Source organism: Alligator mississippiensis, chromosome 2, assembly GCF_030867095.1.
Source record: "Alligator mississippiensis isolate rAllMis1 chromosome 2, rAllMis1, whole genome shotgun sequence".
Taxonomy (NCBI): domain Eukaryota; kingdom Metazoa; phylum Chordata; order Crocodylia; family Alligatoridae; genus Alligator; species Alligator mississippiensis.
Genome location: NC_081825.1, coordinates 129,025,893 through 129,053,048, shown reverse-complemented (window position 1 = coordinate 129,053,048; position 27,156 = coordinate 129,025,893). Strand labels below are relative to the sequence as shown.

At 40.2% G+C, this 27,156-nt stretch overlaps 1 protein-coding gene across 1 annotated transcript in view; it reads right to left on the bottom strand.

Annotated features, from left to right (window-relative positions):
- LOC106737487 (collagen alpha-1(XXV) chain) overlaps positions 1-27,156 on the bottom strand; it is a 255,493-nt gene that overhangs the window by 27,836 nt on the left and 200,501 nt on the right. The window contains exons 21-32 of the mRNA XM_059722126.1: positions 24,289-24,333; positions 23,176-23,253; positions 20,477-20,500; positions 18,813-18,857; positions 17,154-17,198; positions 16,822-16,902; positions 15,733-15,795; positions 13,446-13,496; positions 13,042-13,068; positions 10,892-10,972; positions 8,859-8,894; positions 7,154-7,207 (exon numbers count right to left, since the gene is read on the bottom strand). Coding sequence (XP_059578109.1) covers positions 7,154-7,207; positions 8,859-8,894; positions 10,892-10,972; positions 13,042-13,068; positions 13,446-13,496; positions 15,733-15,795; positions 16,822-16,902; positions 17,154-17,198; positions 18,813-18,857; positions 20,477-20,500; positions 23,176-23,253; positions 24,289-24,333 — 630 coding nt within the window. The remainder of the gene's footprint in view (positions 1-7,153; positions 7,208-8,858; positions 8,895-10,891; positions 10,973-13,041; positions 13,069-13,445; positions 13,497-15,732; positions 15,796-16,821; positions 16,903-17,153; positions 17,199-18,812; positions 18,858-20,476; positions 20,501-23,175; positions 23,254-24,288; positions 24,334-27,156) is intronic.

The following is a 27,156-nucleotide window of genomic DNA, read 5'->3' as shown; positions in this document are numbered from 1 at the left end:
CACACTGTGGGGGAGCACGAGTCCCTTTGTAGCAAGGGGCTGTGCTGTGGGCTTGGGTTTTGCACGGCAGCACTGGGGGCTGGGGCTAGAGCCCTGCAAGCCCCCACAGTGCTGCTGTGCTCCACAGCTGCTCTGCCAGCCCCACAGTGTAGCCCCACCGGGAAGCTGTGACAGGCCCCTGCCAATCGGACACTCACTGCTCGCCACTCCAGCTGCCGGGTGGGGGCAGGGCCGAACCCTGCAGCTCATTCTGTGCCAGGACAAGCCAATGAGGGGGCTTATTCAACCCCCATTATTGCCCCTGAGCTTCAGCTGTGGCCCGGCCCAGCAGACCCCACAGCCAGCAGCTGAATAAGCCCCTTCCTGTTGGGAGGGGGCTTGCCCCAAGCACAGAGGGGCCTCTCCACTGAGCAGGGTCTGCCCAGCTGGGTCTGCCTGGCCCAGCTGCTGCTGCTCGGTGCTTGGAGACAGCAGCTAAATAAGCCCCCTCTTGTCAGCAGGGAGCTGTTTCTGAGCAAAGGGCAGCGTCAGCCATGCCAGGCGACCCCGCTGGGCAGACCTGGCTGTGGTGCGAGTGGAGTCTCTGTGCTTGGAGCAAGCCCCCTCCCAGCAGGAAGGGGCTTACTCAGCTGCTGGCTGCAGGGTCTGCCAGGCCAGGCAGCAGCTGAAGCTTGGGGGGGGAAATAATGGCAGCTGAGTAAGCCCCCTCAGTGGTCTGCCCCAGCACAGAATGGGTGGCGGGAGCCAGCCCCGCCGCCACCCAGCAGCTGGACAGTGAGTGGCGAGTGCCCAACGGGTAGGAGCCTGTCATGGCTTCCCAGTGTGGCTGTGCTGTGGGGCCGGCAGAGCGGCTGTGAGGGCTTGCAAGGCTCTGGCCCCCTCCATACCCCAGTACTGCTGTACACAGCCTGAGCCCACAGCGCAACCCCGCATGGGGAAGGGGTTCGTACTCTCCCACAGTGTGACAGGGGCTGCTGCCCCCAGTAAGGGCTCTTCCCCTCCCACTGCAGTGGCGGGGAGGGGGCACTGTCAGGCAGGGCCCCTGGTGGGGGTAGGGACAGGGTTATTCCTTCGGTGGAGGGGACAGCCAGGGGCCCATTCCGGGCAGGGAGCCACTCCCCTGCCAGTGGGGTAGAGGAGGAAAAACTAACTCTGCTCCCTGCCCTGCATTGCCTCGGGGCCATGGGGCCCGCTGCTGCAGCAGCGAGGGGGGAGTGTGGGCAGACCCGGCTCAGGTCCCTGCCAGTGGGATAGAGAGGAGGGAATTAAACCCCTGCCTGGCCAGACCCCTGCCCCTGCCGGTTCCTGCTGGGGCTGGGGAGCAGAGGGGTGGGGCCAGCCTGGCTGGGCAGCAGCAGAGAGCAGCCCAGAGAGCATGCTGGGATGCTGGGGGTCTCTGATTTAACTCAAACTAGCAAAGGGTCTGGGACAGACATTGCATAAATCGGTTTGACCCAAATCAGTTAAGTCTGATACTTCATTCAGCCAGGTTCATCACAAACCAGTTTCAGCCATTTTCAGACTGGTTTATGTGCACGGAATGTCTGTTCCATTCCAGGTTTAAACCAGTTTCTGACCACTTAAACCAGTTTATATGTAATGTCTGTCCCTGGCCCACAGGTCTGGGAATTTGGCAGTGGGGAAGCTGCAGCAATTAATGCTCTTACCACTCCCTTCCTTCAAATTTCAGACCCATGCGGATTAATATTTGTCACATCTAATGTTCACTTCAATTTCTACCAGCTGGTTTTGTGGAAAAAGGTGTAGGAGTATACAAGAAAAATGTCGTAATACCAGCTGGTGGTAAGAAGACTGATATTCGATCTAGCTTAGACACTTCATATTTTTATGAAATAGGGAGTTAAATTCCTTATATATAGCTCACTGGGTGCATCTCCATGTTCATATTAATGCATATGAATAAACTCTGGTGCTTACTGGTCTGGAGTTCATTGCTCCCAGGCTCGTATGTGCATGTGTACCTGGGACCGTAGCATGTTGAGCAGCTCCAGCTGGTAGGGGTGCTTGCGGGGGTCAGTCAGTCAGCCCAAGGATGATCCCCCAGCTCAGCATGCTACGGAGGGGTTAGCTGGGGCATGAGGGTGATTTAGTGTAGGGCTAGCTGGCAGGCAGCCCCCTCATTGAAGCATCCTTGTGCCCCAGCCAGCCAGGGCAGCATCTACATGTGTGCTGCTGCAGAGTTTGCAAATACAAGTACTATCCTGCTGAGCAGCAAATTAGTTTACTCCAGCCTAATAGGAGTAGACAGGCGATGTTTACTGAACAGCTAATTATAAATAATTTCTATTCTAGTTTATAGCTAATTAGTCTACTACGCGGTAAACGTCTTGTATAGATATGCCCACTCTGACTGAAGCTAAGTGTATGATGGAAGTCTTTCTTGATTCTGTTGATCTTCTAGCTATTTCTGACCAAGAAGTGAGACTAGATACTCTTGTAAAAACTACAGGAGGTTATTAAAAACAAACAAACCAGTAAATGTCTTGGGCCTTCAGTGCTTTCTTGGATAAAAAGCAAAAAGATTTACTAACCAGTCATAATAGTAGCTATGCAGCTGTTTAATCTATACTTGATATACATCTAGACTGGTTAATGTGTTTTTTTTTAAATCTTAAACAGCAACAAAGACCATCAGAAGTCCTCCTAAAATAGCCCTATATAATCACTAAGCATATGGTACACAAAAAGGCTGACAAAGGGCATATAAGTTTTGGGAAGTAATGCCATTAATACATGTGAAGCTCTGACTGGATATGTACCGTACAGATTTACTGTCTGCAATGTGAAGCACCTGCTGAAGAGTGTTTCAAACACTGGCTTTTGCCAGCAGTGGATTAATGGATTATGGTGGATTAATAGATAATGGGAGGCAGGCTTTTGAAACTGCTGTGCCAAACAGAGGAAAACAGGGAAATGAGCATTCAGCCAGGTAATTTTGAGTAGATTTTATACCTAAGAAGCCATTTCTAAGCACAAGGGATTTACATTGTGGCTCTTCTGGGTTGTTGCCTATTTCAAATCCAAGATCCTGCATTATGTGGTTTTGTCTGGTACTGAAGTATTTTTTTGAGAAACAGGATAACTTGCATTCTCCCATCTAAATTAGATGTACAATTAAGGAGGCTATCCCATTGAGAAACACTGTAAATTTAAAATACACCACCAGAAACTGTAATAGATTTTGAACTTCTGTGATGACAAGAGCTTTTGAGAGAATACAAATTTGAAAACCTGACAAGAGTTTCAGAGTTCAGAGAAACATTTTTGCTATCGCTGTTAAAATCCCTTGGGATTAGTAATTTCATTAAATGTGCTTCTCTCAAGTCCTTTTAAACTGATGGTCAAGGTGACCCTGCCTTGAGCAGGGGGCTGGACTAGATAACCTTGTGAGGTCCCTGCTAGCCCTACTTTCCTATGATCTTAAATAACTGCAGTTTCTGATTAAAAAATCATAAATATGTGGAAATGACTGTAAATAAATCTCCATCAGTTCCCAGTGATATTGAAGTACAGTTAGTTTTAACAGAGACAGCAATTTGAATCTATGCTACACTTTGCATATCTCTATCTTGAAGTGCTTTGCAAATGAATTAATTGCTATATATTTCCTTTATCACATGACTCACATAAACAGATACAACGCTGTGCCCAAAGTGTGGCACCATGATTCTGTTTGTCCTCATCTCCAGTAAGTAATATAGTCCCATGTTAACAGAACTGTAACAGAACTGCTAACATTTTTAAAGCACTGGACAATTATCTATTATGATAACCCTGCAAATATCACCTCAGTTTTAAAGAAGAAGAAACTGGGACAAAAACACAAAAATTTAGCTGTAGACTCAGTAGGTGCAGCTGACTGAAAGGGAATTCTATTTTCTTAGGCCCGTGAGTCAGTGGCAGAGCCTATATTGGAATTCTGCATTTCTTAGGAGACTGGAGAGTTCCCCACACCATTTCTCTAGAGCAGTGGCTCTCAACCTTTTTTGTACCAGGACCCATTTGTAAACATCGATGGCAAGTCCTGACCCAGTGCCCCTCACGCCCAACCCATTGCCTCCTTGCCCCCAGGCTCCAGCCCCACAGTGTGTAGGTTTAGGGGAGGAGATGTGGGGTATGAAAGGCCCCAAACAGTCCCAAGCAGCCCCTTGCAGGCTGTTCCAGCCTACAAGGGAAAAGCCACAGCTTCTCATGTTTTTCTCCTTTAAATGAGAATCAATTTTTAAAGTTTGCTGATCCATTTTTAAAGTTTGTTCATGACCCTTTCATATAGTCTTGAGACTTACTTTTGGGTTGCGACCTGCAGGTTGAGAAACACTGCTCTAGAACTCCATGTCTCCCTTTAAAACACACTTGTATCTAGGGCTAGCCAGTGTTTTACCGAGATCACTAAAAACCCAGGTATGGATGGCATTATTTCTGCCATGACAGCATACCAAATGAATTTATCATTGCCCTAAATTCTGCATAAATAAGAAATTAATCCATATCCTTTCCAGAGTTAAAGATTGGTTTCATTTGTATATTTATTCTTGCTTCCCATAATACTTCAGGGCTAGGGACAGACACTCAAAAGCCTAAGCTTGAACTGATACAATCTTTGCATGTTAGTCTAACCTGGCTAGGCTGAATCATTTTGTAACTGCACAGAGTTCCCAGTAATGCCAGCACATGCCTGCAGTGGCTCAGGCTAGAAGCTGGGGGGTGCTAGAGCAGCCCTTCCTTCCCTTGCACAGCCCTGAGCTGAGGGGGGTGTGGCCAGCCCCCCCCCCCCCCCCCCCCCCCCCGCAACATGCTCTGATTAGCCCAGCAGGGAATTGATAACAGTATTTATCATCCCCTAACTCAGTGTTTTTCACCCCATTAAGAAAACAACAGAGGGACATTACCAGCTACCTGTTGATTCTGCCTGTTGATTCAGCATGGACGGGAGCCAGCATGCGGTCTGCTAGATAATACACAGACACCTTCTTAGTAATACAGAGGGGAGTGGGGAATTCCTGTGTAGTGGTGAGGGGGAACAGGAGCAGCCTTCAGTCTTGCTGGAGCTCCGGCCAGGGAGCACAGGGGAGGATCCAGCCCTGCTGTGGAGCAGAGAGCCCCGCCCAGCCCAGAGAGTATGCCATGGTGCTGGGGGAGTTTTATTTAACTTAACCCAGCAAGGGGTCTGAGAAAGACATTGCATAAAACCAGTTTGAGTCAAATCAGTTAAGTCTAATACTACATTCAACCAGGTTTATTTCAAACTAGTTTCAGCCATTTTCAAACTGATTTATGTGCACTGAGCATCAGTTCTGTTACAGGTTTAATAAACCAGTTTCTGATCACTTAAGCCTGTTTATGTGTAATGTCTGTCCCTACCCCAGAAGACCTAAATCCATAATCAGATGCAATATGCATTCCTGCAATCCAGCAAGATTAGCTTTCTAGATTTGAAATAATATATGGATTTGCCATTTAAAAATGGTTTTTCAATTGACCCACCCCAAACATTTCACCTTGACACACCTGTACACCCTCTCAATTGAACAATGGCCTCTGTTCTTGACACAAAATGTTAGTTGTCAACAAGGACAAAATTTGATCCTATTTGCTGATATGCAGAAGCCACGCTATGGCCTATCTCTCTAAATGTAGAGACTGAGGTCCAAGGACAACTTGTTTTTGCACCTACAGTTGCAAGCTCAATACATGAATATTGTAATGATGCATGAAGATACCTGATTATACATGTATTTATTCATTTCAATGTAAACAATAAAAATACATCTAAACACTCTAGCCACCATGACACATAATTAATGCTATACAAATACTCTGACAACATTATTCAGATAGAAATTTTGCTAACCTGCCACTCCAGAAAAGCCCTTTTCCAATATCTCATCTTTCAGCATCAAGTTGATCTACACAAGAAGTTTCTATTGTTTGCAAATTTGGCTATATAAACTTATGCAACTTCTAAGTTATTAAAAACTTATTATCTCCTTACCCCTATCTACAGCAGCTGCTTCTTGGAAACTTTTGTGACTTTAAATCAGAAGGGTCATTAATGCCCTTGCAAGCTTACGTAAGAGAGAAAAACAACTGTTATCTTTCTAAGACTATAGAGATATTATATTCTAGCATATCACTTTTTCAAGTGATCTTCAACTGCACAGTTGCATATCTTTCAAGATAATATAATTTAACAAAGCAAAGGTTACTTAGGTGACATTTATTTTTAGAAAGTAACAGCATAACTTATATCCAAGTTACTTGCTAATATATATAGTATACTGGGCTGCCATGTATTGAATTAACAGAAATAAATTAAATCTAAATAAGAGAAACACTTGAGTACTGTAAACCCCAAGAGAAAGCCCCCAACAAAACAGGTTCTCAAGACCATTAAACGTACCTGAGTGCCAACCAGAGTGGCAAGAATTCCATAATTACTTCACCTTGAACTTATATCTCACCACATTTTTTTTTTTTGCAAAAATGAATTCTCAGTCCATGCAGACCTACCTCAGTTGTTCCAATGTTAAATCTAATTGGATCCATGCTATATTGCAATGTCTTCGATACAGCAGGTCTAAAGTAGCGTTATTACAGTTGTTTGTTAAACTGAGAAATTCTAACAGATGCAATTCTAGATTTGCTTTTAGTCGGAAATAAGTATAATCTTTTGCTTTTTTGTTTAAGGAAAGAGTGATGATGTTAATGCAAATAGACTCATAGTTAAACAATAAATATGAGGGCTTGAATCCACCTCCACCTTTATATAGGTAAGTAGTATAGGTAAGTAAATAGAAGAAGAAACAATGGGATACTATTTCTGTCCATTCCTTAATGAGGCAGAAGCTATCCATTTTATTTTATGACAATTTAATGCAAAATTGAAAAACACCACTGAGAACAGGACCAGGAGCCAGAACCCAGAAAATGTGTGAGGGGTTGTCATGATTACATTTTTCAGAATATAAATGGAAATGAGTTTTAAACCTAAAATTAAAAGAATGACCCTTAAACAAATATTTTTCTGTTCAATAATACATGGGTATGTCTTTAGTACAACTTGAACTAATTTTAGTAAAACTTGTGGTTGTTTTTTTAGAAAAAAAAATACAGCCAAAGATTGTGTACTTACTCTGTCTCCTTTAGGACCTGCGGGGCCGTGTGGACCAATTGGGCCATCTATACCCTAAAAGATCCAACAAACAAGAGATGAAAAACAAATGCCCTGAAAAATCTTATCTGGTCTTAGCAGGCTTTATTTGAGCAGGTTTATTCTAGCCAGGAAGCAGTTCATCTCCCACTGATTGAAAATCTAGGCCTAATTGTAATGGGAACTGGGCATACAGATCCATTAAGGGTTTTTGAAAATTCAGCCTATAAACTCCTAAGTTATGATGTAATCCATCTTTCATTTAATTTGATACTTTATTGCTTTAAGTCAGCAGATTTTAGAGGTATTAAAATGTAGAGAGAAATTTTGCATGGTAGAAACTGAAGGGTTAAACAAGAGAATTTATGTAGAGAATTGTGTGGGTTGCACATCAGAGGCGAAAGCAATGAATTATAAGGCTTAATAAGCTATATTGTTCTTCATTTTCTCCTCTCATTGTTCATCATTATAAAGGCCAAAGAAAACATTTATTTTAAATATCAAAAGGATCAAGACAGAACCCTAGCAGTTTTGCACCAGCCTCACTGACACAGAATTAGTCTAACTGAGGCCTCAGTTCACATTGGGAAGCCTAATTTTACTCAGTAAAATAAGGAATATCCAAACCATTCTTTTTCTTTTCTTTCTTTTTGATGTTTCAGGATTTGCAAATAATTGCCAAGCAATGGCTGCCATTGCTGAAGACAGGAGGAAAAGTACAAGCAAAAGAAAGGGAAAGGAAGCTAGACACATGCTTCATGCAAATAATAGCTCTGCCTACATGGGTCTTGAGAGCTAGTCTCAGTGAAACAGCTAAAATTCCAAGGCAAACCAAGAATGAACAATACATTTAGAAACAAGATGAATAGGCTTAAATACACTGAGACATGTCTACATCTATATAGACCTTTGGGAACAGCACAAAACTAGACAATACCAATCAGTCATACCAAAATGCACTCATGGCCCCAGCTAGAGAATACGTCTGGGCCACCAATAACCTGTTCTATGCCTTCCTCCTGATTCTGCAAGGAAGCTGCCTGGGAGGTTTTGTCTCATTCTCTGTAAATAGATGGTGCTACCTGAAACTGTTAACACCAAGCGCTGGGCGGTGGTTAAATAACCTAGCAACCTCTAGGGTGCCAATGGCTTTGTGCAGAAGAGCACCTTAGAGAGGGGTACTGGTCTTACCCCTGGTAGTGGAAATGCCACCAAAGTTGTGGAACTGAAGTCCACTCCATGACAGGGTAGATTGGGCTCTTTAACTTTGTTGGCAGCCAGTCTAGGAGTGAAGCCCCAATAAGCAAGCAAATGGATGATCTCCTTTGCTCCAGCAGCTCCTGCAGCCAAGACAGTTCCTAACATATTGGCAATTGCCTTTTCTTCGGCTTAAACCAGCAAGGCTGAGGGCAGGGACATTGGTGCAGTGCGTGGGCAGCTTAGTGTCTCCATAGACACTGCCCAGGCTTTTGTGCCTTGGAGAAGACACTCCAGCTTCACTTTATTTTTAAGAGTGGTTTATGTTCAGTGAGCTGATATCACACTCAGTGTAATTCTATTGTCTCACGAGACAGATGCTTGCTCCTACTTCTACTGTAAAATGGTACACGTAAACTAAGCAAATCAGGCTGTTGAGAAGCACATAGACTTGATAACAGAGTATGACACAGGAACACAAGGGACTCACCCGGGGTCCTGGCTTCCCATCTAAGCCAGATGCTCCCTGTGTGATTAGGTGGAAGCACGGATGACAGGTATAACACGAATGACAAGAATGTGAGATTAGTAAGTGGTGTCGATGAATAAACATAATTTAAACACAATACAAACTGTGACACGATTCTGGAATGGGTATCACATAACTACAGTATGTTAGTTAAAAAATTACATACAACATTAAGAGCCTGATTCTGTTCTCATGCCTATTAATTCTACATTTGTATAACACCAGTGAGCTGGATTCAATCCTGATTTGCAGTGGCATACTTTAGATCAGAACGAGGCTCTAGATATATTAGTGCTACAAATGCCAGACATTACAGTGTGCTTCAACACACAAAAACAGATTTGTAAATTGACTAGAGAAGGTTCAAAAATCATGACAATATGATTACTGTATTTTGCACCCAAGTTAAAAATATGTTTTAACATCTATAGAAGAGTTTAATGCAGAAAATTGCATTACGTCAGCAAAGAAATCTGGGCCCTAACAACAATGGTCTTATTCATTTCTAAGAGCCTGGGAGATAACAAATTCTTGTTTCTTCAGCTTGTTACAATTTTAGCATATAATCATTAACCTAATTCCAGGGTGGAGGTGCATATGACACACACCGCTTTAGGCTGTTCAGTTTTATATCCTTGGCTGTTGAGTGACCCCTGGTGGATTTTATGTGAATAACTTTAGTACAGTGCAATAACAACTTTACTATAGTGTAATATAAACCATAATATCTAGTGTTTGCTGGATTATCAAAGAGACATTGGCAATACCATTGGCAAAAATTTTGGAGACTAGTAAATGGGTCAAAAATGCATTTTTGGAAGGGGAAAACCAGAGCTATCTCCAAATTTAAAATATGTTTGGGGAATAATTTTGACTGAAAAAAGGAAACAATTTTGAAAAGTCAAAATGTTTCATTTTGATATTTTCAGAACAATAAATTTTGACTTTTGATTTGAACTAGTATTTTCCTTTTATCTTTATAAAGGGACAAGAAAGGTCTGAACAATCATAAAACAAAATAAAAAGTTTCATTTTTGGTCAAATGAAAGAGTTTGGGCAACACCAAAAATTTCCTCCCATTTTTCAGTGCAGTCATGGAACTGAAAAATCCTTATTCACATTGCTCTAACAGCTAGCTTCAATAAGATGAACTACAACCTTTTTGATGAAGGTGATCTTCCTCAGAGTCTCCCTGCATGTCTTTTAAAAATTTGGACCAGATTTGATCATTTCAAATGCTTTTGTCCTCCCTGCTGCTTGGAAAGACACACACCAAAATAAGGGAAATAAACTAGCTATCAAGTAGAAACTATATGAAACTACCTTTTGAAAAAGTACTGTCAAATTCATAAACAGACTAAAAAATAATGCACATTTTTCTCTGTTCACATATAGTTCTAACAATTTTGGGTGTTTCTTGTTAACAGCATTTTCAGATAGACATGTGATCTTTAAAGCTTTGGTTTCCTTTTATTATAAGTTATATCAATCACCCATAATGAGGACTAGCTGAGCAGTACAAGGCAAAAGTAAAAAATCTGTTATCCATGAATGAATGAGGAATATTTGAAAATAGTAAGCCAATTCCAAATGTATTTACTTAAATTGTAGTCAGTCAAACCTCTGCTTTATTACTGCAGTTGTTCAAACAGTGGAAGACTGAGGAGACATCAATATTAAAAGAACTAAGTTGTTCCAGAAAACTATTTTTAAATAAAACATGAAAACATTCATATCACAACATGATTAATGTAATGGGGATCACAGCATCCTCGTGACATTAAAGACTATCAACTAACAAACGACAAAAAAAAAGTGACAGCACTGTGTGTTACTTTGGACACTAGCACAAACTCTGGGTAAAACACAACTGATGTTCTGCACCAATATGGTTTTTATAAATGCTGCTGAGTAAACCAGAGTTGTTGGTTGAAAGTAGAAAGAGACGTTTGTGATTTGCATTGAAATTGAATAGTTTTGTTCTTTTTACTTACTGGAAGACCCAGGGGCCCTCTGTCACCCTTTTGACCTGGTTCACCCTTCAATCCTTTAAGACCATTCAACCCTGGTTCACCCTAAACATAAAAGTATAAATGCCAAATTTTTGGTGCTATAATGGGTGTTTAAACTGGGACACAAGACAGCCAGTCTCAGAAATGGCTACAAATTCCAGTTTGAAACAACAAAGAAGGTCTGTTCACTGTAAGCTGCTCACCATTTGCAGACTACTGACAGTTTAAATAGAGATACTGTACTGGCCTGTACAGAAGTATTCAGTAGATAACCAATGATAATTTTAAGTACAACTGTATGTTAAAAATACAGGAGACTCCCCTGGGTAATAGACTCCTGAATGATTTCTAAACAATTACTATAAATTTTGGATGACTTGGGCTCAACTGTTGTTTCCCTCCTACAGTTTTTTGACTTGCCTAAGAGTCTGCACATTATTATCCTAGGCTGTTAATTCAATATAGGAAAACTTTAGTTAGAGGAGGGGAGATGAAAAACTCCATTTTGTTCACATCAGTGATAACTGCAATAAGATCTGATGAAAGGTGCTTTTTGTGTGGAAGCACTCTTTTTCCCCCCTTATGGCAAACTGGAATTTACAGCCAATTCTTATGTAAAGATATTTTTAAACCTTTAAACAGCATCATTAAACAGGAAATTAAGAGAAGCAGTGTATTGTGCTGAGACAATGTAGGTTTGAGGCCCAGGATTCACTGATCTTAAAAAAAAGGTGTTCATACAGGAACAAAAGGCACCGTTTTTTTTGTGATGATTAAATTACACAGATGTCATTGTACTAAAAATTGTAGAAAAAATAACAGCGGACTGGTGATCATTGTGGAAGCGTTCTCATATTATGTAGCTTTACCATGCCCCAGGGTTCTGCAGGCAAGCCAGGATACTAAACTTTCATGCTCTCCATGCTCTCTGCTCTCCAGCTTTCCCTGGACACCCTCCCCCACCTACATCTACATCGACAATACCCCAAATATAATCTGTTCAATTGGCTCCAAATACCTTCTGCCTCCTATACCTAAATAATTTTTGTATTCCTCCTCTATTCAAATCTACGTCATTTTCAGAGCGGTAGCCACAAAAACCCTGTTCTTTTGGAACAGGCTGAGTAATCCTGCCTAACTCTCTAGCTAAAATGCTGATAAAAGGCAAGTCTACTGATAAGATGGAACCGATTTTATATAATTATTCATCATTCAAATACCCAATGCCAAAGTATGGATGATATAGTTAAATTAGGGCTCAAAAATGCTTAAAAATGAATACTTCTACAGATATTTCTTCATTGTTCTTCACTCAAAGAATTTGTAAAAATCCAGTTCATTTTCTGAGAAAGTTGAATATTAATGTGGAAATGCTGCTTTATTATTCCTACAGTGTCATGTTGAATTTGCAATGATCATTTATTAAATAAAACATAAAAACAAATTAAAACAATGTTAATCCCTCCAAAACCATCCAAACGACTTATTCCTTAGGGATTTTGCAGGGGGCAGTGTGTGCATTGTATGCCAGCGATGAGGGACTATTTTCAGCAAGGCTGAGATGGCCTTTGGCCTGCAGTGGGACTTCGGATAGGAACATGTATAAGATAGGAGGGGAGACGGCAACAAAAGAAACTTGAGCAGAGTGAGAGGGAACTGGCATGTGAGAACTAGGCAGAAAGCAAAATGGAACTTGTATTAGGAGTAGGAGGTGAGACTGAGTGCAGGGAAAGAGGAAATATCTGCAAATGAGCTTACTTGACTTCACTTCCTCAGTGTACAACACACTCATCCTTTGTGTTCTAAAGTGTAATGTAAGGTAAATGCAACTGTATAATTGGAGTAGCATGAAGCTCTCACCCACAAATAGGACACTAGATATATTTATCAGTATAAAAACTGAGTGTATGCTTAGATGAAACACAAATAGTAAATGGCTGTATAGCATTCACTTTTAGAAATACACTTTGATTCTTCTTAAACATCAGCTTTAAGGTTTAAAAATATCAGAAATATTTAACAAATAAACGAGACATAAAACAAAAACATGGTTGCATGCTTCATTGCTATTAACAAGGAACACAGCATGAGAAATTACAGAGGTAAAGAATACAAGCAAACTATTAATTTACCTTTGGGCCAGGCAGTCCATGGGGTCCCTGAAAATAAAGATTACATCTTTTAATGAAGAAAGTAAAGTGTACATGTGCAGAAGGGTCGGTTGCTTCTTCTAGGTAAAATTTACACCTGCATTTTTGTCTTCAAATAGTAAACTGCAGGCACAAATAAATGTAAGAGCAACTCTAAGCATCTGGTGGGGGAATAAAATAAAATTGGTAGTTACAGTGTTGAGCGCTTCAATTTGTAAACAGAATCACAGTTTCTCTACTTCCCAAGAATTTTGGGCAAGCCTGGATTAGGATCCCAATCCAGATCCAAAATCCATGATTTGGGCTCATCTCTGATAGTCACATTACTTCACATCACTTTCATTAGGCAAGTGTTACAGCTGGGAGAAGTGAAAAAAGAAGCTTACCATAGGGCCTGGTGGACCATGTGGACCTGGTGATCCAGGTGGTCCTATGATCTACGTATAAAAACAACGTTGTTAAGAGTATGGAGGCAGGAAGCTCCCTTGCAAATACAGACAGTCATAATGACCCTGCTCTCTCTGGTGCACTGCTAACAGTTTTGTTACCATTCAGATGGAAGAACGCTGCAGAGCACTGAAGCTGCTATCCCATGCTTAGGAATCTGTCAGTTGGAAGAGCCCTTTGAAAATAATTACATAACTCTACATGCATCTGTGGCATCTGCCACAAGGCTCTCCGAGTGGGTATTATTCTCAGGAAATCAAAGAAGAATCGAAGAGGGAAGAAGCAACTTCTCCCAACAACTGGGAACAGAATTCAGGTCTTCTGGTTTCCAACATTACACTCTAGCAATCAGACAGCATTATCCAGTAAAAATATCTTTAAATCATTACTGAATAGCAAAGCTTGGACCTTCTCTTTCTTGGCATATGTTGCTTGGCTGTTGTTGCACTAGATTTTTTTACAGGCATAGATGATATAATGTCTTTTCTGGGTTCCTCCTCAGTCCTGATCAATGGAAAAAATACTAAGCAAATTTGTCTCAGGTCTTGGCACCACAACAAAATTACTCTTTTCCTACCCTCTTATTTGATTTAGCCCAAGAATCTCTTGCAGCTTAATCCTCATGCTGAAGTCACTAAAACAGGTAATCAAGTTATTCTGCTTTCAGCATGTACTCATTATATGCTGGTTTACTTATCCCACCAAATCCAGAAAGGGCAATTCCATTATAAGATTCACACCATTTAGTAGCATTTCTCACATGGGGCTCAGTCCACTCAGGTGGGAGGGACAGTTCTGAGAACACCAGCAGGGCTGCTGAACCAGTCTACTTAAGTCCTATCTCCAGGGAACATACAGTGTTCAGGTGGAGTTTTAAAGCACACGGTTGGAAGAAAGGAGGGGGTAGGAGATGGGTACCAGCTGTGGGAATCATTTCCAATAAAAGAAGAAAAAGAGAGTGATTGTCATGACTGCATTCCCAAGGGGATGAACTGGTTACAACAGCACTGCTAAGGGGGGCAGAAAAGTGTGGCCTGTGATCCTTGAGCTCCACACACAAAGTGTTGGAAAATAACCAACTGATTTTCCCTCTAGGTCTGAACTTATGCTCTGCAGTGAGAGATGAAAGGAGGTATCTTTATAGGACAGAAAGCCAGCGATTCTCAAATTCTTGTCCAATCTCTTTAGCCTGTCACTGTGGCCAAAATACCTCAGCTCCATGACCTATAATGGTACTTCTTTCCATCACATTCTTTGTTGTAAGATTTAATTTGTGTTCTTAAAGTGCTTTGAAGTATATAAAAGCCCAGATCTGCAAAAACTTGTACATATGTTTATGCTTACTCATGTGAGTAATCCCATTAACTTCCATGGGTCTATTCATGCCAGTGAAGTTACACACATGCAGAAATATTTGCAAGATATTTGAAAGGGCTCAAGCCTTTACAGCACCTGACATAATGCCCAATAGTATCAGTGGGATGTTTCTCTTGACTTCAGAGGGGTTTGGATTGGGTCCTATGTCATTCTTGTCTTCACCCTGATAACCAACTGAAAATCTGCTCTGCGGGCATCTCTGAGATATTCACTGTACAAAGCCTAAGGATAGATTGCTTAGACTGGAAATTTCCAGTGATTTTATCTCTGTGTATTATCTTTCTAAACATTTACTCAATGGAACTTTTGTCACTGGATTATGTCAGGATATGGAATAGAACCAACATGTTTAGCAGGTTTTTAACCATATTGTACCAGTCTAGTTTAGGAAAACAAAGGATCTGTTTTCCAGAATCCTTAATACACTCATACTATCACCCAATGGATCCCAGATGGCTCTTTTTGGTTGTCCTCAGGCAGTGCATCTACATGTGCCCCCACCGTGCAGTTGTTACTGCACTGTCATTTAGTATGGCACACAGTTATTTTTAGCAGCTACATTGCCATAGCTATGCGCTATAGTGAGAGAGCTCATCGCAATGGCACCATAGTGGTGGCATCATGGTTTCGGCATGCCGACGCTATGTCACCATAGTATGTCATTATGGCAATGTAGCATCTCATGTAGACGTGCCCAGGGTGTAACATTTTGAAACCCAAATAGTAGGAAATGTGAGGCTGAAGGGGAAGGTCTTCCAAGGATGCCATTCTCCTGTACTTCAGTGTTTCTCACAATGGGAAGTTGCAGAACCACTGCTATATGTCCTGTGACAGCATGGGGAGACTTACAGAAGGACCTTGAGGACCCGGCAAACCAACATCTCCTTTTTCTCCTTTCATACCATTGGCTCCCTACAAAATCATCACAAAGTGGGATTTAACAGTATGTTCCATCTTGGTAACAATGGAATTCAGTCTAGAGAAAAGCACATTGTTTTGCTTAAATACTTTATTTACAATTTTCATAAAGCAATGATAAAACTATAGCGCTACTTAAAATGGATGGTACCTCTTTACATAAGCAGGGCTTCCAAACCCAGCAAAATATATTGTAAATGTATACTTAAAAAAAAAAAGACAATATCTATCAACTGTTAGGCTACCAAACAGTTAAAAAAAGTAATGGTTGTATATATGGCTAAAATAAAGATAGTTCAGACAGCATGACATTTACAAAATGTTCTCTCTTGCACTGCTTTCATCATTTTTGTGCATGCAAATTTTTTGTACGTTTGTGTATGTGTATATACATATAATGAATCCCTGTATAAATACAAGATTTTCCATAAATGTTGATGCATTTTCTGTACTTCCTCGAGTATGTGAGGCAGCCACTGAAGTTTCTGATATAAGAATATCTTTCTTTTCAACTACCTAAAGGGTGGCTAAAAAAAGGATGGAGCTAGACTGTTCTCAGTGGTGGCAGATAACAGAACAAGGAGCAATGGTCTCAAGTTGCAGCAAGGGAAGTTTAGGTTAGATATTAGGAAAAACTCTCACCAGGAGCAGCAAAGCCCTGGAACAGAGAGATTGTGGTATCTCCATCCTTAAAGGTTTTTAAGATCTGTGTAGACAAAGTCTTGGCTTGATCTAGTTGGGGCTGATCCTGCTTTGAGAAGGGGTTGGACTAGATGACCACCTGAGGTCCCTTTCAACCCTAATTTTCTATGATTCTGTGACCACAACCAGAATGGAAAGTACTAACACATAATTTTTGATTTAGTGGTCATAGGTTTGCCTAGACCAGGTACAGCCTCCTTACATTTTCAATTTATAATGTTTTATGATACTTCTGCAATTTACAGACACTGCTAAGAATTGCCAGTTATGGAAAAATGAATGATTTTCAGGGGAAATTAATTCATTTTTAATACTTACTGGTAAGCCGGGCAGTCCAATTCCACCCTTTTCTCCTGACATGCCAGGCTCACCCACGTCTCCCTTTGAGCCTTTCTGACCCTGAAACGTCATATTTTTATCAGGCAAATGTCTTGCGCAACAGTGACAAATCACTGAAATCCTCAATTTGACCTTCGTTTTATCCTAGCATCCAAGATAAAACACCAACACCTAGAGTTTTTATTAACAGGAATTAATGCATTCCTTATTTATCATTCTACATAGATTCTTACCCTCCAACCCCATGTATAATGTAATAGTTTCCTCAAACAGGATTCACTAGATTTGGCACAAGGTGATATACTCAGTACCTGATCCCCATCAGCTCCTGGAATTCCTGGGGATCCTGGTTCACCCTGCAAAACATTTTATGGAATTGTGTTATGGCTCCTAAATACTCCAATTACTGATGGGAATATTTCATGCTAAGGAAATTAGGCTGGCTAGTAACATGCCTTACATATCAAATGCAGACAACAAATTAAGTAATTTGTCATAATAAATACCAAAGCCACTGAAATATGACTTTACAGAGATCATGAAAGAGCAATATTCTCTTAGTAGATGTTTGTGGAAATGTATCTGCTACTTTGTCTATACACATCATGCCTAAAATTGGCCCCATTAGAACACCAGAAGAGTGCTTCACATGTCTGCAAGCTGACTGATCGATACGACAAGGAAAGTTCACCAAAAAACAAGCCACTGTGCAGAACGTTGATCCTGCACCTTTAAAGGCATTCGGACCTTTGCAAATAACTTCAATGGGCACATGTTCAGGAACCTGGTCAAAAGCTTAGGATATTCAAAAATGGTGCTAACAGCCCGGGTGACAAAGGATGGACCACAAAGAAACTTTAATTTTTCTGTTTATGTTTGCCTCCCATGTGGCTGTCTGGGCAGGAAAGAGCCTGCTACTAACAAACATGCTGACTTACGCACTGATTCCTGAATGCCATTTCTAAGGCAAAAGCTGATTTGTATGGCAGTTGGCTGGACCTCTCTATCCAGCCTGATTCTGCTTTATCTCGTGAATCCAGGAGGAGAAAGGATACCCAAAGGACAGGGAGCAACACCTGCAACTCCATACACCTCAAGCTTTGCAACGCTTCCCTAACTGGAAGTTGCAGAATCTCTCGGGGACTGTGCCCCATATCAGGAGGGCCCCATATCAGTTTGTAGCCAACAGAAAGACCACTTTCTTACAAGTTCATACATTGGCTCATATCTATATCAGCATCTGGTTAAAAACCTTTAGATTTAAGAACCATTTTTGGATAAACAAAAATGAATGACTTTTCCTACCATATCATGGGGCACAATGAATCATACAATTAAGACAAATGACATTGTTTCCAGGATGAGCTGAATGACAAACTATTTGTTTTTCACAAGAACCTGTAATTTACTGCTATCTAAAACAGATTTGATAGAGCTTATATCATTCTACATTATATGTTTAAAGGGCCATGAGAATTATCACTTAATCAATTTAATATTCAACATGAGCGCAAAAAAGATTCATTGCTTATTTCACACAATTTTTGTTAAAAAAACCCCAAAAACTTCATAAGCACAACTTTATGATTTACATGTCATAAACAGGATTCCATGTGAAAAATGCATTGCATTCAGTTCCTAAAGCTTGCACTTATAGTTGAACATCAATATTTTTAATTCTGATGGCAAATCCTGGGATTGGAATATGCTGTTCCTTTTTTGGAGCAGCAGTCTAGTGTGTTACAGCAGGGGCTGGCAAGCTATAGCCCATAGGTTGCATCCAGCATGCAGCCGAATCTGTTAGCATGCCTAATCTGAAATATGTTCCATCATATAATATTTCAAGGAGAATGCTGTCCTATAGAGTATATGCAGCCTCTGGAATATGTGTAAATCATATGGGTAAGCAAAAAGGAACACCAAGAATGCCTTCACGTTTATCAGAGGATGTGTAAAATAGAAAAGATCACCTTTAGTCCTTGTAGTCCTTGAGGTCCTGGTGGCCCTGGTGGCCCCTAGAGACAGAAAGAAACCAGTCTGTTATCTTTGAACTAAGTTCTCGAAGACTATCATCTATACACAAGTGCGAACTTCACCCCTGTTAATAAACACAACCTATTTTTCTAAGAAAACAATATTAACACATGGAAGAACCAACACCAACTATAAGCAGGTTGTTAATTTATGACAGCTCTCAACAGACAGTGTCATCTCACACAAGCCTCTGTTACCATGACATTAAACATTTAACTCGCCTCCTTTTGTCTTGCTACTTCAGCAGAGGTAGCATTTAAGATTGTTTACTGTTCTGAATGGTACACAGTAGGGGTGCATTACAAACAAAAACCCATTGATACTGTAATAGTGTCTGCAGAGATGGCAAAAACAGGACTAATGGAATGGGAGAGACAAACATTTTAACAAAAATGGAATACAACTACCATAATTACTTGCATACCACATGCACATCTGTCCCAAAAATAAGTCCTCCAAAATTGGAGAGGCTATAAAATGTCTGCTGCTTCTCTTCCACCTCTCACCACCAGGCAGCTGTATGGAGGGGGGACAGAGTCTATTCTTTAGCAGCAGTCACAGTTTTAACCCTTTTGCAGCCACTGCTGCAAAGTGGGTTTGGCTGACCAGCCAAAAACTGCTGCCAACAGCTGAAGATTAGGCTCTGTGCCTGTTCTATGTGGCCATGACTGGAAACATCTTTTTTCTTTTCTTAATTCTGCCAGCTCAGAACAAGAAGCATGTCTTATTTGTGGACATGTGGTATGTGGGAAAATGCAGTTTTTCATTTGATCAAATCTTTAGCTGGGGGGCAGGAGAGAGGGAGATTGATTCTGTTTAATTCTGAACACCTCCTTGGGGGTGTCAAAGTAGGATAGGATGTATAAACTAGGATAGTTTGACACCTATGGCTAAATCTTGGTCTCATGGGTATAAGTCTTCAGTGGGAACTGACAAGAGGGAAGGGCATACTAGATATGGATCATTCTGCAGGATCTGAGCTGCAGGAAACATGTTAGTATTTGAAATTAAAATGTCTTTTAAATGTATCTGATGAGTGGGGCAGGAGAAACCCATAACTGAAACCACTAAATCCTCATCTAATATATAGTTGTTTATCTAAATTGGAACACCTTTAAGAGGAAAAAAAATACACCCAGGAAGATAACTCATGAGGAGTTTCTACCTGATCTAACAGAATGTCTTTTCCTGAAAAATAAGGCTGATTTAAAAAAAATATGTTATCCAGTGTTCAATCCTGTCCTTCATGTGCAGGCAAAACTCTCATTTAAATTAATGAGAGATTTAAGCACAGAGTAAATTGAGCACCAGGCATCTGGCCCTTGATGGATATTGACAGATATACTAGGAGCTGCATGTGCCCAGTCTGTGTCCTTTTAAAATCAATGTTATTTTTCTCATTAATTCAAGAGCAGCAGAATCAGGCCTATTGTTGAATGGGGCTGAACAATAAGGAAAAATGTAGTGAAGAGACATATGTCATAACGTACAAGGTCAATATCAGATGAATTAAGACGCATCTTAAATTGGCAGAATTATGAACATGCTACTACACAAAAAAACAGCTACAAAGCACAGTAAGTCATGCAGTAGAAATTACCGTGACAGTTAGAGTAGTAATCCTCTGTTGGCAAAATGTATTAACAAAAGACATTGTTACCAGAAGTCAACACTGAATATTGCACTTATTTAGTAATGAACTATTATTCATTTGTGCTGTATCTATGAGATCATGTGTCTTGAGCTAAAGTTGAAATAACACTTTTCATGACCTTTTCATAAATATGATGCACGAGTTGCCAATCCTGCTCTCCTATCCACATGCTTTACTTTCATTGATTTGGAATTTTATATGGATAAAGACAGCTGGATCTTGTCATCAAGTTATCAGGGTCAAAGACAATGTACTTTAACAATAGCAGAATCTAGGGTGTTTGGGGGGGGGGCGGATTTTGGCTTCTGTATATCTATATGTTAATCTGCAATGGTTTCATTTTGCTGAGGACTTAATAAAAAAAATTAAGAGCTGTCACTCTGGTACAATTTAAATCCTGGTTTTGCATCAATGGTCAATGCATAATTACAGTTCTCAGAGCTGTGATACTAGTGGTGATACCAGTACATAAACCAAGACATTATAAAATGATAGTGGTAAATTTGAAGTTGCTGATCTACAATATCAGCCATGTTAATTTCAGCTCCAGTTAAACCATTTGGAAACAGGCAAAACAATGTTTTTGTAATAAAGAAGACAAAATAGCTTGATCAGTGATTTTTACTCTGTCTAGATAGTACAGACAACAAGTAGTAAAAATAGCTGGAGGTAATTAGACATTACTTGGTTGAGTCTTTTGAACACTGTAAGACCCAAATACTGCTTGTTTTATCAACACAGATTTCCCCACATGAAATGGGAATACTAGCACAAACAAGCCATCTGGTATTTCATCTTTAAAATTCTTTTCACTGTGTGCCTATGTTATACCAAAGATATTCCTAAACCTAATGTTTTCACCTCAAAATGAGATTCTTTTTGACACATGCAATTTTATAAAGAGCTGCACAGTTGACACTGCTCAAAACTTGAACCTTATTCAAAATTAATAATATAATTAAACCAAACATAATAATATAGAGTTTTCATATTCACACTGAAGTGTTCATTTTCATCAGTATATTATATATTCAATACTTAAGGCATCTGAATCTACATGTGCTACAAAGGAAGAACTACTTCCAGCTACTGTCTTTGACTTTGTGAGGATTATAGGAACAGATCTGAGGAGAGGTTCAGTTACACATTTTGTTTCTGGTCCTCTAAGTCAAAGCTCCACAAACTCAGCAGGGCTCTTGCTGGAACTGTGGACGCAATTTCAGTTCTTATGGACTATGATGTCTTATTCTCTACTGACACATGAAATGTTGCAGGAGGCATGAACTAAAGCAACTGTAAATTGTTCTGGGCCTTCTGGGCTTCTTGATGATTTATTACCAAAGTCAACAAAAATGCAGCCAGACAACCTAGACCCTGCAAACTCAGTCAACTTCTACTTAAATCATTCGGTCAAATCCTGAGACAATGCCGAGCAGATGCTCGGTACAGAAAATTCCCATTAGACTCAATGGCATTTGCAAGTCCCAGAACCTCTAAGAATTTGGCACAAGGACATTTGAGAGTAGGTACCTGCTCTCTCACAGGACTGGGCAGGCAGCTGCAACCTGATGGACAGATGCTGTATCATTTTATTTATACAATCCTTACTGCTATCAACTGTTCTGTCCCCTGATCAGATACTGATGACATTATTTACAATAAATCATCCTAAACCAGACTAGAAAATGAGCTTGTTCTTAATGATAAAATATGTGGTTTTAAGTTATATTCAAAAGGGTGGGATTTACTATGTTTTATTTTTCTGGGAGAAGAAATAAATTACTAACACAGGGCTGGATCTTATGATCCAGTAAATTCAATGAATCCAGTGAATACAGAGAAAAGAAATCTGAATGACTTCAGTAAGAGCATGAACAGATCACAGTGGACTTGATTCTGACATGAGTCATACATATGTAAACCTATGCAGTTCAGTGGGGCTGGACAGCCCAGAATCTGGGTCCAAGTGCAGATGAAGATATAAATCAGAGTGATCCTAATGACACTTTGTTCTCATCACATCAGCTTGAGAATCACCTAGGCATTTTGATTTCATATGAACATGTATTTACATTTTCCATAGTCCTCCTCATCCCCCATTTCCAGAAAACTATTAGACATTAATTTTCTGGAGCTCAATAAATAAGGTGAATCTTTAAGTCTATTTAACATATTCAAGTTGCTGGTTGAATCCACAGTCTGCTAATGGATTCTAGTCACATGGTTTCTAAATCTCAAATATTCTGCTCTTTGCATTTTGTAGGGAGAGGAAGAAGAGAAAAAATACAGAGAAAAACCTTAATATTATACTACTTAAATTGAAAAGCAGACACTTCCGTGGGCCCTACATAAGTGGTTTATTAGATGAATTCAGCACTAATAGCACTGGGGCCAGCTATGAATCAGTTCTATCCTCATCAGATGATGTCAGCACAGTCCTGGGGATGTGGAGTTAATTCACTCAGCTAAATTGTATCAAGGAACCTCTTTGTCTAACTCCAAACAGCACATCTAGCTTCTAAGCCCAGAAGGACATTCTTGATTAATAGGCCCAGCAAACCTTTGATTTTGTACCCTATACAAAAGAGAAATATAATTATGCATGAACTGCCTCAAGACATTTGAGCTTCTTCATGCTAACATACCTGCAGAGCTTCATGGATGTTGCCATTATAGTCAATGATCTCTGTTGCACCTTGATCACCCTTTTGTCCAGGTGGGCCCTGTAATACATTCCCCAGACACTGCATTTGAATCAAGTACCACAACTCACAATAACTGATGGTTCCATTCTAGTTGAATCTATCTTTAGTTTAAAAGAGCTCCCTAATCCTCAGAGCTTTAGCATGTTAAAATTCAAGTTTTGGATTGACCTAGTATAGAGACGATAGCCAGAAACTAATTTTAGATCTGACTGGTGTCTTTGTTCAGGACCATAACTTGCTAAGTTTCTTATATTTTTCCATTAACATTAGAAGGATTTTCAAAGGAGCGAAATTCACTTGATCAATTAAAAGAAATATTGATCCCTTTTCACAATACACTTGAGCTGGTGCTAGCAAAAACCTTCATCTAAACAAAATTATTGCAAGCAGGATTTTCTTCATGATTTTCCAAGATTTAGTGTTGAGAGGATTGTTTTCTGTTACCCACATGGTTCATTCACATTTGTTCCTGCTCTTTTGATTTTGCTGCATTGTATTTTATAATTGTGTAGACTTTTCAATAAATTACAGGTTGCAAAATTAATGTAATATCAGGGGCGGTTTAAGAGGAAAAACATTTTAAACAAAAAAGATAAATATAAGTGAGGAAATTATAACACAGTGAATTGTTCTGGGTAACATCACTATATAAAACCATGGAGCGATACACCAGCCTCACTCTCACAGAAGAAAACCAGACTGCCTTTTTGTTTTAGTGCCTCCAAATAAGATCTCACAACCCAACATTCCCTATCTTCCTAGTAAAAGGAAGTTTGAGGACAGAAGTGATTTTTCAAATTGATGAGAACACAGCATTTGATATGTTAGAGCCAGACCATCACTTTAAAACTTCAGCTGAAAATCAGTTTTTTGCCAATGCAGAGCAGGCATTAGCCAAAAAGTACCACAGATAATTTGATTAATCTATTATATGATAACATACTTTTCCTCATCAATATAGAACTCATGATAGCAACACTCTTCATTGCCCAACTTTACCCACAACCAAGTTTAACAAGTACTGCTGGACAACTTAAAATTTAATGTACTTACCCTTGGACCTAGTGCACCGGTATCACCTTTGTCACCAGTGTCACCCTATGTAAAAGTGATATTTGTAAACAAGAGAGATAAACAATTTATCAGATACTGTTTTGGTGTTGGAAGCTCACATTATTTTCCTCTCTCTATTAAAACTCAACCATATTTAAAAGGAAATTAAAATATTTAATTTTAAGACAAAATATGATTTAAAAATCCTTGACATTTCAGTAGTAGAGTATAAGTCTTAATTGCACAGGTATAATTCCTTTGAAGTTAATGCAATGACAAGACTAATGTGATTGTGTGTGAGAGGTGACTTTAGCTGTGTGAACCATTTCCAATACACTCCATTATTGGGTTGGCTTAAGATATGAACAATCAAATAAAAGGCAGACTGCAAATCAGGTGATTTAAACAACTTCTCCATTCTTAATATCATGGAAATTGCATGTTCCACATTATCAAAAATTTTAAGAAAAATCGTAAGAGTAAGTCATTTGGCAGTCTGGCTACAAAGCTGCTTCAAAAGGATTTTCCAAACTGCACATGCATTTCTTTCTGGGATCATTATTCCCACTGAAGCTTCAGAACTTCCTATGAGTCACTGCCTCCTCTACAAACATCACATTATTGTCAATGATTGATGATTCCTTTGCCACAGTATCCCAGGTGGGATCAAAATATTTTTCATCTGGCTCTAATCTTTTTCCTCCTAGCTATCACTAACAAGCTTGGAGGGATGGAGGAAACTTTATGCCAGAAACTTAAATCCAATTCACAGTCACTTTCACAGCTCTTTTGTATTTGGTCATGTCAGTATATTCAATTACATTCTGCTATTTCTGCTACTGTTTTGACCTATCTTGGTTCTTGGGACACAGGTCAGATCAAAGATTATTAATTGACTAGCATTATAGGGCAAAAGTGGGCCATAGTAGAAGGAGATCATAGTGATGCTTTCATCTGGCCCTGCTGACAGGGACTAAGATTTGAGACTAAGTCACTGTCACGTGACTCAAAAATCTGAGTTCAGTTCTTGGCTCTGCCACAGACTTCTTGTATGATTTAGGCAAGCCAATTAACTGCTGTGAACCAGAATTTCAAAAATACTGAGGCTCCTTAATCCTCTTGAAAATCTGTGACTGTTTCCTTTCTGTAAAAGAAAAATAAAGATGATGCTTGTCACGCTTCTGCACTGGGATATATATGCTAGACTACATGAGAGGTGATGAGATCCCACAGCAATGTAGGTCAGAGAAACAGATCATGTTTTCATAGGAACATAGGAGCATGGGACCACTTGGAGCAAATCCAGGCCCTACTCTTGCAGGCAACCATCACTAGTAAGCCCAGAAAGTTCCAGTCTCGCTCTAGCACCGTAAGTTTCAAAGCACTCCCTAATGCTCTCCAGGAAGATCTCTTCTTTCTGTGCATCTTTGATGGGTTAATTCCTTTATCAACCTCTTGTCTTTCACACTTCCAAGGACCCCCTTTAGCCAATACTCAGAACCTATAAGTGGAAAGCATACAAAGACTTAATTCTGCACACATTGAATTTAGCCATTGGGCTTCCACTATCTTGAGCTTGCTTTGCCTGCTGAGGGGAGCTTTCTATCCCTGGTCCCAGCACTGCTCAGCTCCCAGTTTCTCCCAGGAGCTGGGAGTTGAGCAGTGCTGATATAGGGGAGCACTCAGTCCTTGCAGCACCAGGCTGGGGACAGACAGCTTTCCTGCCTCCTCAGCCCTGCCACTGCCTGCGCAGTGCATGCCCCAGTTGGCTCCTGCTCTCTTCCCATGCCAGGGAGGAGCCAGGAGTTGAGCAGCACTGGGACCAGAGACAGAGAGCTCCCCAGCAAGCAAAGCAAGGGGAGAGCTCAGGGTGCTGCTGCTGCTTGGCCATGGGGCATCGCCCCAAGCCAGAGCCACAGAGTCAGGCTGTGATCCCAAGCTCCATGAACCTGGGAGCTCCCCTCAGCTCCAGGACAGCTCCCCACTGCTTCCCAGAGCCCAGGCCTGACCCTCATTTCCCCTGCCAGCCTGGATTTGGTACAAGGAGAGACTGGAGCTCCCCCTGGTTGCTTCAGAGGGGCAGAGCAGGGCAGTGGGACAGGAGCAGCCCTGGACTCAACTGCTTCCATTGGGAGCAAATTTGCTCCTAATATCAGTGTACATGTAGACATGTTCCCGGGTACAGTTTTTCTGTACTTTATTCTAATGGATTTAACGTGCATTATGTCTTTTAAGGTACAATAATTGCACTTGTAGATGCACTCAGGATATTTTCATTCTCTCAAAGAATTTTAAAAAAGTAACTGAAAAATAGTTTTATGTAGTGCTGACCCTATATAAGTGCTGACCCCATAGTTTTATGTAGTTTTATGACATAGTTTTAAGTAGTCCTGATGCCATGCCAGAGAACAGTAAGTACAGGATTCTGTAAAATCTACTGAAAATCCATTATAACACTAAAGAATTCAAGCTTTATTTTTTCTGCCGTGGCCCAAGCTAGCTAAAAGATCTATTGGAGGGGCCAAGAGCTCTTACACCATAATTCAAAATAACTGGTCAAAAGTGCCAAACAGGGTATTAGTAGAATAGCAAAAATAAATTAATTTATATTTAAAGAAAATACCCTCTCAGTGGTTATTTTATCAGCCTAAAATTTTAACAGCTCTTTTCCACCCCCAAAGAAAATGGATTAGGACATATTAGTTAAACACAGAAATCGAATCATACATGTTAAAAAAAGTGGACAAAGAAGGACTCAGTTTTAAAATGGTAAGAGAGAGGAAAAGCATAGTGTACAAAATATACAGGGCTTGGTGCTGAAAATCTAATAGTTAAACTCTGGCAGGAAGCTCTGGATGTTTCAGCTGT